General features: G+C 37.4%; 1 protein-coding gene across 1 annotated transcript in view; it reads left to right on the forward strand.

Annotated features, from left to right (window-relative positions):
* The window catches only part of hook (hook microtubule tethering protein), a 277,381-nt gene that overhangs the window by 30,937 nt on the left and 233,023 nt on the right, over window positions 1-13,421 (forward strand). Inside the window, exons 2-4 of the mRNA XM_067140736.2 lie at window positions 919-1,004; window positions 12,914-12,986; window positions 13,081-13,183. Of these exons, the coding sequence (XP_066996837.1) occupies window positions 919-1,004; window positions 12,914-12,986; window positions 13,081-13,183 (262 nt within the window). The remainder of the gene's footprint in view (window positions 1-918; window positions 1,005-12,913; window positions 12,987-13,080; window positions 13,184-13,421) is intronic.

Raw genomic sequence — 13,421 nt, forward strand, 5'->3', positions numbered from 1 at the left:
AGACAAGATGTTTGAATCCATTGTGTTTCATATAATTTGGAAACTTCTCTAATTCTGAAGAGAATTTTGGTCCCTTGCAATTCTGCTTGAACAAGTACTGTTTATTTTTGAAAATATTTCATTGAGGGTACCCAAAAGTAGGTTAGAAATCCAAAATTGCATGACTCGGACCTCGTTATAATTAGGTAAATAGGGCAGCCAGTGTTGGCATATTAGCCTACTCAGCAGAAACATCGCACAGCAGCGTATTCTATGTTCAAGAGTGAAGAAATGCCCACGAGACAGTGACATGACCATTCGTAGCACAACAAGCCAAGGTTAGAGTCGCAAAGCAGCATACAGGCTTCTAATATCCCTTGGACAGCATCATAAGTCTGCTTGAGACATTGGTTCGATTTGGTTTGACCATTGGTCTGCTTAGATTAGTTGGTCAGTCTTCCAGCTTTGTCACCATTTTAAACTCCTTTTCAGAACAGTTGCCACCAAGTGGCTAGCAATAACTTTTTTATTTTATTTTTGTGACAATCGGATAGGAAAGGCCTAGGAGTGAGAAGGAGGCGGCCATGGCCTTAGTTATTGTACAGCCCCAGCATTTGCCTGGTGTGAAAATGGGAAACCGTGGAAAAGCATCTTCAGGGCCGCCGACAGTAGGATTCACACCCACTATCTCCTGAATACAAGCTCTCAGCCGCGCGACCCTTACCGCATGGCCAACCAGCCTGTAGCAGTAGTTTAGGTCTAGTGCTGTTTCTTCAAAATATTTGGTGCCTCCACTGAGGGTCACCCTAAATTAGTGTCTTCTGAAGTAGTATTTTAAGTATAACTATTCATTACACATAATATTCATTATTTAATACAATTTTGCTTTGTCATTAACAAAATCCTGGGTAATAAATGTGTGTGGTTTGGTTATTTTAGCTCCAAACATTTGATGTGGAAGCTCCTCATAGAACAGTTGAAGAAGTGAGTGATGGAGTTGCCATGGCTCAAGTCCTAACTATGATGTAAGTATTGATGCTGATAATTCTGTTGTCCATTGAAGCATAATTTTTTATCTTTTAAGAGGTTCTTTATTCATATGTCGAAGGTAATTGCACCCTAGAAAACATGCCTCACCATGGGACTGGGCTTGAGCCTTCTACATCAACGGAAGTTAGACTTGCACTTAATGATATGTGTAATTTGTCACTAGTGACATTGTTGGGTTAACCCGAAGGGTAGTTGGTGTAAATGCTTAAATTCAAACATTACATGTGCTTGGGCTTGTTTTTATATTAACCCATTGAGATAACTGGCACACAAACGACATTGATATGTGCTCCTCCCCTCAGGCATCCTGTGGCATTTAGCACTGTCAGGGTTGCCAGAGCATGGCAATGGAGTGCGAACAATGGCAGTTCCGAACTCGCACTTATCTTACTGCTTGCTTCAGCCTCAGTAGCCACAACAGTCATACCATATCACCATTCAGAAAGTAGTCCTCAGATCATATCCCACCTCCTCATACCCCCAAAACACCATGCAGCATCATTGTACTGTCTCTTGATATACAGGAACTCAGAAATGTATAAATATTTTGTTCCTGTGTCAAATCCCTCCTTTTAACATTGGTTTTCAATATTCTGCATATGGATTTCAGAATATTCAGGTCATATAGTCTGTTGATTGTATCCCATCCCTCAGAACTGGCTTTATGTTTTCCACCCATCAGTACGTACTTTTGTACAATGAAGTAAAAAATGAAGAAAAGACTTACATTAAACAAATAATCAAAATCAATAGAAAAGAAAAAAATAGTTGAACTAAAGGGAGTACAACTCAATAACATTTTACAAAAACTAAAAAACCTGCAAAAATCCCACCGAAAATTTCCACACTCTTCCACAGACGCCCATAATGCAACAATTGTTGGAAAATACAGATGTCAGAATTAACTGTAGTTGCAATAAAATCTAGCCAATTACAAGACAGGAACAGAAACAATCAGTAATTAGCACACATGTCAATATTGCCCATAAGCACCCTCACCGTTAAGCTTCATACTAAGAAATCTGCTAGATCCAAAGAAGATGAAATGTAGTTCAGTCAATACCTTGATGATGGGCATGATTGCTACATTTTTGTCATTATCATCACATACAGGGTTGTTTGGATGAACAGCACTTAACCATTCACTATCAGTAATTTTGTCACAAACAGTGATCTAACCATTCTATCAGTCATTTTGACACTGACAGTACTAAGTCTTACATATGGTTAAAATTACTAAATATCTTTCATGACCAAGCAAACTGACCAGCAGTTGTGGTGACTAAGATAGGGTAAGGAAAGTATTTATACCTTTGAGTCTTGTTTTTCAACACAGTACAGAACTCGGGTAATTAGGAGAAACATGTCTCAAGCCCAAGGAATGCACCAGCCTTTGCACTTTCCCCTACAGCCGGTCATTCACCCCTGCATACTTCAAGGACAAGAACAAATGGAAATTAGAAGGGATTGAAAACAACAGTTTTATATAACTTTCCACTTCAGTACACAGTCGTTCTGTGGAGGAAAAAGGCCAAAAGTGAAATCACTTTTATCCTACAAATGAAGGCAGTTCTCCACCTAACCCTGACTGTCCTCAGCATTTAACACCATAATACGCTTCCTTTGCAATGTTGATGCCTTCAATATGCAATTATCCATCGCTCCACACTTTCGTCACAATGTTACGACTTTCGTACCAACTTTCATATAGATGGACAGTTCGCACCCCTTGAAACACAACTTCCAGGGACGGTCTGTGAATTTATGCTGTTCTAGAATTCGAGCAGATTCCATTACAGTCTGTTTTGTTTCCCCCCCCCTTAGAATGCGGAAACAGAAGCAAAGTTTTATTAACAGCTGTCACAGAGTAGTTCTTTCATAAGGAAAGCTGCATACACTTTTCAATTCTTTTAACAGTTCCTGTATGGTTAGTGACTTAACTTTAGTAAAGAATTTATATATCTCACATCTCACATCTCACCATGTCGCAGCAAAAATCAGTTTTGTTAAAATAACACTATTACCACACTTTTCGAAGTTGTAGGACCTCTGTGCGTTTTTCCTAATAGTTTTCCTGTGAAGTTTCAATATTTTAGCTGACATAGTATTCCTTATCGAAGTTCGTCACGTGTTAGAATTTTTGTCTTCTCTTTCTACCAACCTGTATGCCACTTGGCACTCTAAGATTGTGTTCTTTCATGTCCTCATCGTGGTCCTTTCCTGCTATGTAAATACAGACTTATCGCATTGGTGTTCGTAAGATTTACTTTGTTTAGGGAAATATTTGATGTAAATGTAATAATAGTATGATAGTAAGTAATAGAGATAATTTGATATTAACCCGTTCAGTGGGCGAAGCGGCGAGATCCGCGGCCGCAAGCCAATTCAATTTTTTTTTTCCTCAGTTGCCTGCCTGCAGAGGTTGATTTCTTTTTCAGCACTGTATTCTGGATGAGTCTGCCCTCTGATGTGAATTTTTTCAACATTTTTTCAACTATGTTCTCCCAATACAAATGTGTCATCCACGAGTTTCATCATAAAGAACGCAACTTACATCTGGGCAAGAACAACCTAAAGACCAATAGCTTTATGCTGAAGCTTTAGCTCATTGCCTAATCGTCCCTTGCTTGCAATAATATTGCTGTAGGCGGGATTTCTAGAGATTGTGATACTGAAGAGACCCCTATGATGACATTTTGGAACTGTGACCTGATTTATTATCCCCAGTGTTGTGTTCTTCCTTCACGACTGGAGTGTGTGTGTACCGCGAGCTACATATTTATTATCGTACGCATCCGTAATACAGGCACAATTCATTATTTCCGTCCAAACTGCAGAGACTAGTGTTCTATTCGATCCTTTTTCTTAAATTTTTTCCGCTAAAATATCTAAAAGGAATTACCGACCCCCAATGTTAGAGGAAGATAATTTACTGGCCATGATAAGCGAAATGTTGGAATTTAGTGGGGAGAATGCTGATCATAGTGAAGTAACTTCTGCCCAAGGGGAATTCGTAAGTGACAGGAACTTACCTGGAATGAGTACTGCAGGCTTGAATGTACAGGGCTCGGGGCCTAGCTGATGCAAATGATCAGCAGTCACGAAAAAGACAACACGTGACAGCGACAGTGATGACAATAATACTGATTACAATCCAACCAGTCAACTTATACTGAAAATGGACTAAGAAGATCCCGCATTGATCCAGAATTCCATCGTGATGTAAAGGAAGAGAGTTTTTCGAGAAAACAAAACCGAGCAAAGTATTTTTATTATTTTTATGACGAGATATGCCAGAACATAGCTGAATAGACAAATGATGCCCAGCATGATACGCACATAAAACCTGGTTTAGTAAGATGAAACGAAGGAGTCGAGATCGAGACCTGGTCCGAACAAATAAGGATGAAATAAATTTTCTTATGGCCATACTGTTGCCGCAGGGGATTGTACAGAAACCTAAATTAGGACACTACATTTCTCGCAATAAATTGTTCACTACACCTATTTTCTATTAGCTGATAACACGGAAGAGATTTTTTTCTCGCCGGGCTGAGTGGCCCAGACGGTTGAGGTGCTGGCTGGCCTTGTGGCCCCAACTTGGCAGGTTTGATTCTGGCTCAGACTGGGGGTATTTGAAGGTGCTCAGATACGTCAGCCTCTTGTCAGTAGATTTACTGGCATGCATAAAACTCCTGCGAGACTAAATTTCGGCACCTTAGTGTTTCTGAAAGCCGTAAAAGTAGTTCGTGGGACGTAAAACAAATAGCATTATTATTATTATTATTATTATTATTATTATTATTATTATTATTATTATTATTATTATTATCATATTTTCCTCCACAGAGGTGAATAATGGACAAATTCCTCCGAAAATGTACAAGATAAATCCAGTATTTGACCATCTGTTGGCATTTTCGGAAGCTTATACCTCTGGTGGCAAAGTGTCAGTTGATGTGAACCATCCATACATACCAAGAAAACAATCGCATTTCCGAACGGAATCATACAAATTAAGTAAACTCTTTCAAGATTAAAAATATTGTGTCCACCTATTCAATACAAAATATATTTTTAGTGGTTAAATTCTACATGAATTAAACACGCCTGTTAGGGACATGTTTTGCCCTAGTTATGGGCATCTTCAGCCTATATTAAACTTAAGGTCAAGGATTAAAACTATAACATTGGAACTTATAGTAAACTAACTTAATCTAAATACAATTGTCTTATGCTGTTTACATAGTTTACAATAGTGTACAATATGTGCATTAACTTTGCCAGAATTTATGAATAATGAATTCACTTATTTTATTATGACTAGACTTCCAATTGTGGATTGGATTGATCACAACGTGAATTAGGGTTTCTCAAATTATATTGACTAGAATTTATCACTGCGTGAGTTTGGGTTTCTTCAGCTGATATGGTCGCCTGAGTCGTAAGAATTTTAACAATACCGGAACCTTGGTTAAAGTCATTCATGTTAGGGTTTGAAACAGTTTGAATATTCCTTTAGAAAGAAGCCTGGTTATGTTTTAAAATTAAAGCATGTAAGTAGGATACATATTGTTGATTTCATTCATTGCTTATCGGATAAAAATATTTGGAAAATTCCATCATTCTTGTTGATAAACTTCCCATTGGTGCATATTCAATCTGGGAGGAATATGAGTTGTCTGTAACTGGATAAGAGAAAAAACGGGGAATTAGAATGATGAGTGTGGAACCTAATACGGTAATAAATGTAGAGTGAGTGTTTATCGTATGAAATTGCTTGTCTTGTCGACGTTAGCTGGGACCAATTGTTCCGGTTGTGTCTGAACGGTTAAGCTTGCTGCTCCTAGTGTAGTATTGATGCTGTAGCGGAAGGGTGGAGCGTGGTGGGGAAGGAGGCGTGAGTTTTAGATCGTGCGTCTATATTGTTGCTTGAGAGGCGTTACTTGAATTGGATTGGGCGGGTCTGGCATTAGGTGTGGCTATTGGAGCGCATGCGTTCTGTGTTTTAAACATACAGGGAACTTTATTCTGATTTACAGCCTGGATTAACCTCAGAGTTGTTTCATATAACGGATTTTTGTTATCGATGACATTGTTAAGATTATTATTATTGTTATAAGTCTGATCCAAATAAATGTACAAGTTTTCCGTTTCGTTCAATAATTAGTTACTTGTTACTTGTAATATCATACAAATTATGCGAAGCTGAGATATAATATGATCTGTTTCCATGTGTATCATAATGAACAGCTGTAAAAGCCATAACACGGTGCAGACTGTAAATACTGTAAATATTACCTGTAGTGTAGAGTAATATATTCTGTGTGTGTCACTTATGAATTGTAGATATATAAACTTGATCCCTCAAAAGCGCTAACCAACATAACAGAAAATGTCGTATTATAATTTATTCCATTGTAAATTTTTATATACATGTAAACTTTGTAAAGTGACAATTTACATATGCAGAAACATTTATTTCCAGGCAGAGATTGTTAGTAAGCTGCCTAAAATATTCAGGTAAAAGTTACTGTATAAACGAAAACCAGAGCTTGGAAGGAGCAACCTCGATATCACAGTGTGAAAGCACTTAGTACGTTCTAGCACAAAGTATTGAAAAATAAAATTGATAGGTTTTTTCAACAACTAAGTACATTATATTCAAGTAAATATTTCTCTTAGAGCCCTTCAGTAGTTGATTTTAGTTTAAGATTGTTTTTAATCAAGTAATTAAATATTTTCTTCAATCGGGGAAAATGCTCCCCACCTGGTAGTGGGCCGGTGTGTACCGAGCTCCCCGCATAAGGTGTTAAGATGAGTAATATTTATGTGATGATAATAATAATAATAATAATAATAATAATAATAATAATAATAATAATAGTCTTTTGTAAAAAAATTTTTTTTAAATTTCAATTCAGTTGAACCAGTTAAGTGTGAATTTCTGAAGACAGAATATCGGTATTTAGATGATATTGTAACAGCTGATGGAGTAGAGCGAGAGTATATGAAAATTAAAGGAATAGTAGGATTTACAACTCTAAAAACACGAAAGAACATAAAGTCGTTCCTAGAATTAATAGATTGCTATAGGAAATTTGTACCCCGGTTTACCTAAATATCAAAACCATTTAATGATTTGTTAAAGAAAGATCACCCCCTGTGGGTGGGGGACACAGATGAAGAATACACACATTTTATCCCCTGCCTGTCGTAAGAGGTGACTAAAAGGGGCGATCAAGGGATGATCAAATTAGAACCATGGGACTACTTGTAATTAGTACCATCACGCAGGGAACACCATGGGTCGCTTTTACTTGCGCGTAATACCACTATGTTAGGTACAAAATAGGTTTGTGATTAGTAGCGACAGGGTATGGCTCAGGATGCATTTTACAGTACCTGCGATTCGTACCCCTATGTGAACAACACCCTGGGATGAGCAACACCATGGTTCTGCCTTGCCTATGCTTAGTACCCACTATGTGAGGAACACCACGGGATAGTGCGGGTCCCTGTGGTTAGTCCACTTACGTGAGGAACGCCATAGGCTTACGTTGACTGTAAATAGCACTGCAGTGTGCAAAACACCATAGATCTCTGTTACATGTGCGAATTTCATAACCTGTGAGTAGTACCATGATGCGTGGAATATCGCAAGTCTACGCTACTTTTGATTAGTACCGCACCGTGACAAATAGCATGGTTCTATTTTCCTAGCGATAAGTATCATTATGAGGGGTAGATTACCTGGATTTTGGACCTGTTTCGACTACAAGCGTCATCAATTCAGATTTGTGGTTTACAAGCAATCCCTTGGTCAGTAATACTATTGTTTAACGTTAGTTTCTGGGAATGTGGGGCATTGCGGCTCGGATCCACTGATTGTTTTAACTTCATTTCCTTCCATTCATTCTTTATCCTCACGTTTTTGAATTCTGGTCAGTGGAGGATTATGGATTTTTAAATTGTCATTACATTTCCTCTCGTTTCGTACCATTAGAGGCCGATGACTTAGATGTTAGGCCCCTTTAAAAACAAGCATCATCATCGTCAAAGAAAGATCAGAATTGAAAATGGAAAACTGAACAAGATAATATTTAGACTGGCTATGACAATTATTACATCATCAGTAAGTTTTGAGATGTATAGTATGGAGTACCAGAATACACTCGTATACAGGAAACAGAATGTGTGGTTTTGTCACAACTGGACCAGGACATTATACTTTTTTTTTTTTTTTTTTTACAGTTAATCACCTAATACATAACTTTAGTCTTTGCTAATAGCTAATGTGCCCTCCTTTCTGTTTTATAAGTTTCTTTACATGATTTGGCATAGATCATCGCGATCCGTTGCCGTGCCGAGTTTGAAATTTAGGCCTAGAATTCAGATTCAAGACCCAGTTAGGCCTAAATCAGCGAAGGTAGCTGTGTTTGGTGATAGCCAAGGAAGGGGAATTGCGGGTGTGATTAACGACGAGAATATAGCAGCAACCGGAGAAATATATCCAGGAGCTTCTATCAGCAGGGTTGTGGAAAACGTAGAAGCAGCAACTAGGAACTTCGGGAGCGGCGATGCAGTGCTTATCATCGGTGGGACGAACGACGTAGCTCGCGACGACGCCAAGAATGTAAGATCACAACTTAAACATACACTAGGGAAGCTGACCCACACTAACGTTTTTGTAGTGAACGTGCCCCACAGGCATGATTTGAGTAGAGATTCGTGTGTGAACATTGAAGTGGACAAGGTCAATACAGATATTGTTAAAATTTGTAAACATTTTCGGAATACTCAGGTTATTGAATGCAGCAGTTTTGAGAGATACTGTTATACAAAACATGGCCTCCATCTAAACAATTCAGGTAAACGAAAGATAGGAAATATTGTTCTAGATTTTATTAATCTTAAGATATGTACTGTAAAAGAGGCAACTCCCTTGAGTTATAATACTGACCAGGAAAACTAGCAGAAAGAGCCAGCTATACTTCAAGCTGGCTCAGTCAACTAGAAAAAGAAACTCAGGATAGTAAGGAATTTCAAGTTACCCAATTGCAACAGTCAAGTTTTAGGGAGGAAGGGGGTCTGAGATTGCTCTTGGTAAACTGTCAAAGTGTAGTAAATAAACAATTAAAATTCGGTACATTGATGGAATCTTATGAGACTGATGTGGTGATAGGAGTGGAATCGTGGTTGAAAGAAGGGGTGGGTAATAGAGAAGTATTTCCAGAAGGGTACACAGTCTATCGTAGAGACCGAGGAGATAAAAAGGGAGGGGGGGTGTTTATTCTGGTGAAGGAAACTTACTGTTCACATGAATGGTTTACCGATGAAAGGGATGAAATATTAGGGATAAAATTAGTTTGTGATAATATGAAGGAGGTGGGAATTATAGGAACATACAGGCCTGGAAGAGAGGAAAGAGACATGGAAATCTTTGAAAAAATAATAGATTATACTTGTAAAAACAATAATAATGATATGGTAATAATTGGGGGAGATCTAAATTTGCCTGAAGTTGAATGGAAAGGAGCTGCAAGTGAAGCCCATGAACAGAAACTGGCAAATAAGTTAATTTGGGAGGGAGGATTTACACAAGTAGTACAAGAACCGACTCGTCTCAATAACTTACTAGATGTATTCTTGGTTAAACCATGGGAAATTGTTGATAAAACTGAGGTAATTGAAGGAATAGGAGACCATAAGGCTGTAATAATGGATGTAGGACTCGTACCAAAAAGGCTTAATAAGAGGGTTACACAAGACAAGAAATTGTACAGAAAAACTAAAGTTGATGAATTTGGGACTTACCTTAACTCACAATTCAGTTGTTGGATAAGTGAAGGGAGTAACGTGGATACACTTTGGGCTAAATTTAAAGGAATTATTTGGGAAGGAGAGAAGAGATTTGTACCTGTTAAGAAGGGTAAAATGACCTCAGACCCTGTTTATTATACAAGGGAAATAAGAAAATTAAAAAGAAAATGTAGAATAGTAAACAGGAAAATCAAAGAGGGTAGGGAGAGTAGAGAAACTAGAAAACAGCTAATGAGGGAACTGAATAGAGTGAAAAAGGAAGCAAAAGAGAATTATATGAATGGCATACTTCAAGAGGGTAATGACCACAAAGGGAAATGGAAAAAGCTGTATTCATATATCAGGAATCAAAAAGGAAAAGGAATCCAAATTCCTACAATGGTGGGAGAAGGGGGTGAACACTATTTAACAGATACTGAGAAAGCAAACCTCTTTAGTAGGGAATTTAGAGATTCAGTAGATGATTGTCAAGAGTTGGAAACCGAAACAGAAGATAGAGAGGGAGAGAGGCAGAGGGAAACAAGAAGCTTCTCATTCACAAACGAAGATATTTTCAGAGAAATCCAACTGCTTCAGCAAGGAAAAGCAGCAGGGAGTGATCAAATTACTGGGGAGGTATTAAAGACAATGGGGTGGTACATAGTGCCTTATTTAAAATTTCTCTTTGACTATGTCATAAATAATAGTGTAATACCAAAGGAATGGAAGGAATCTATAATAATACCAATTTATAAAGGAAAGGGTGATAAAAGGAAACCAGAGAACTACAGACCAATCAGCCTGACCAGTATAGTTTGTAAAATTCTGGAGAGTTTAATATCGAAGTACATCAGAGGGATATGTGATGATAAAAATTGGTTCATGAGGAGCCAGTATGGATTTAGAAAGAAATTTTCTTGTGAGGCACAACTGGTGGGATTTCAGCAGGACATATCAGATCAGTTGGATTCAGGAGGCCAGTTAGATTGCATAGCCATAGATCTTTCCAAAGCCTTTGATAGAGTGGAACATGGAATATTATTAAAGAAATTGGAGGGAATAGGATTGGACGTAAGGGTTACACGTTGGATAAAAGCATTTCTAAATTCAAGGGTTCAGAAAGTCAAAGTAGGAAATAATGTATCGCAGGAAGAGAAAGTTTGGAAGGGAATTGCACAGGGTAGTATAATCGGTCCGTTACTTTTCTTAATATACGCAAATGATTTAGGGAACAATATAACATCAAAAATAAGATTGTATGCAGATGACATAATTGTTTATAGAGAAATAAACAACATTGAGGATTGTTCAGAATTACAAAGAGACCTTGAAAGTATCCAACAATGGGTTGAAGAAAATAATATGAAGGTTAATGGAGGCAAATCAACTGTTACAACTTTTACAAACAGGAGCTTTAAAACTGAATTTGAATATACTTTGGATGAGGTAGTTATCCCAAAAGATGGCAAGTGCAAATACTTAGGTGTGAGATTTGAAAGTAATTTGCACTGGAAGGGTCATATTGACGACATTGTTGGGAAAGCATACAGATCATTACATGTCATAATGAGGCTACTTAAAGGATGCAACAAAGAATTAAAAGAAAAAAGTTACTTGAGTATGGTTCGTCCATTATTGGAATATGCAAACAGTGTTTGGGATCCTCACCAAGAATACCTAATAAAAGAAATAGATAGTGTGCAGAGGAAAGCAGCAAGATTTGTAACAGGGGATTTCAGGAGAAAGAGTAGTGTATCAGAAATGTTAAAGGAACTTGGGTGGGAAACTTTAAGTAAGAGAAGGGAGAAAACTAGACTAATAGGATTATATAGAGCCTATACAGGAGAAGAAGCATGGGGAGATATCCGTGAGAGGCTTCAGTTGGAAAATAATTATATCGGCAGGACTGACCACAAATATAAAATTAGAAGGAATTTTAGCAGAAGCGATTGGGGTAAATTTTCATTCATTGGGAAGGGTGTGAAGGAGTGGAACAGTTTACCAGGGGTAGTGTTTGATCCTTTTCCAAAATCTGTACAGATATTCAAGAAGAGAATAAACAGCAACAGAGAAAATAAATGAAATGTTAGAGGGCATTCGACCAGTGCAGGTTATTGTATATAAAAAAAATGTGTGTGAATAAATTAATTCCATCCCCTGGTCTAAGGAGTTTGGACAGCCAAAGTAGGGGACTGCCTGTAGGGGTGAAGTACAGTGGGGACTTCGAGGGCCCTGGGACCGCTACGGTAGCTGTGAAGGCCCTTCAGGAACTCTGAAAAGTGGTGGCAAAAGGGGCTCTGGTTAAGACGCAGCAGGTCGTTATGCTACTTAGGATCCAGAACGGGTAAAAAAAAAAAAAAAAAAGTAAATAAATAAATGCAATGTAAATATTAATGTTATACCAGTTGTATAGTATCATTTGAAGTAATTCCACATACTGTATATCAGTTGACTATATTTGTAAGTAGGACAGGATACATTATAAGTAGAATTTTGTAAACAATATAAATTTATTAAGGATGAGCTGTGTGTTTAATAGAAAACATTGTTAGCGTAAATTGTATAATATTGTATTATAGGAAAAATTTTCTTCTCTTGTTAATTTAATATTTAGTGCTTGACAATAATGTATTTTAGTGTACCATTTGCCACCGAGGTAGACACCTCATTTGCAAATAAAGAGATTTTGATTTGATTTGAGATTCCAAAAGCATTGAGGATATATTTTTAAGTTCATCATTATCATGAGACTTTAGCCCGTGCTTTTGCAGGTATAGAGATTACTGCATTCTTAGTAAAATTGGATGGCACTTCTCCTGTTACCTACATCTCATATAGCCTACTAAATGAAGTAATTTTGCCATGTTGGATTTTCTCAGGAAATATCATCAATTCCAGATGACTTGTTCCCACTTACATCCCTCAGTTCTGTTATTCAAACCGCATTATTGGTTCTCCCATCTCATCAGCACTTTTTAGTCTGTGGACTGAAAATAGATTGTTTATGGTCACGTGGCCTAATCTTCCATTAAGAATGAAGTAGGGAGGGTTCAATTTGATGTGCTATTTTCTCTGATTACAGTGCACCTGAGTGGTTTGGGGAGACCTGGATGTTAAAAATTAAGACGGATGCTGGCAATAATTGGAGGCTTAAAGTAAGTAAATGTTTGGACACTTTATATTAGAGCTGTACCTTCAGTTAACATGTGAAATTAAGGCCTCTCCCTGCTTATTTATTTATCATTACAGGTTAGTAACTTGAAGAAAATTCTTGAAGGCATTGTGGATTATTATCATGAAATCCTTAACCTACATCTTAGTGATTTCAGCAAACCAGATGTATTCAAGATTGGTAAGTAAACTATATCCTTACTCCTTTCAAACCAGCTTTCATACTTGAATGTAAAGTATGTATTGTTTGTATTCATCTTTGTATGTAAACATCACGTCGTATGTAATTTGGTACATTTAACAAGGGAGAAGTGATGTTCACTCCTTGGAATGAGAGGTTGCGCTGGATGCATTAGACCAGGTATTTTCAAATGATGCATTACTGTATTCTGCTATACTGTTTTTTACTAGTTGTTTAT

The sequence above is a fragment of the Anabrus simplex genome, chromosome 2 (assembly GCF_040414725.1).
Source record: "Anabrus simplex isolate iqAnaSimp1 chromosome 2, ASM4041472v1, whole genome shotgun sequence".
NCBI classification, from domain to species: domain Eukaryota; kingdom Metazoa; phylum Arthropoda; class Insecta; order Orthoptera; family Tettigoniidae; genus Anabrus; species Anabrus simplex.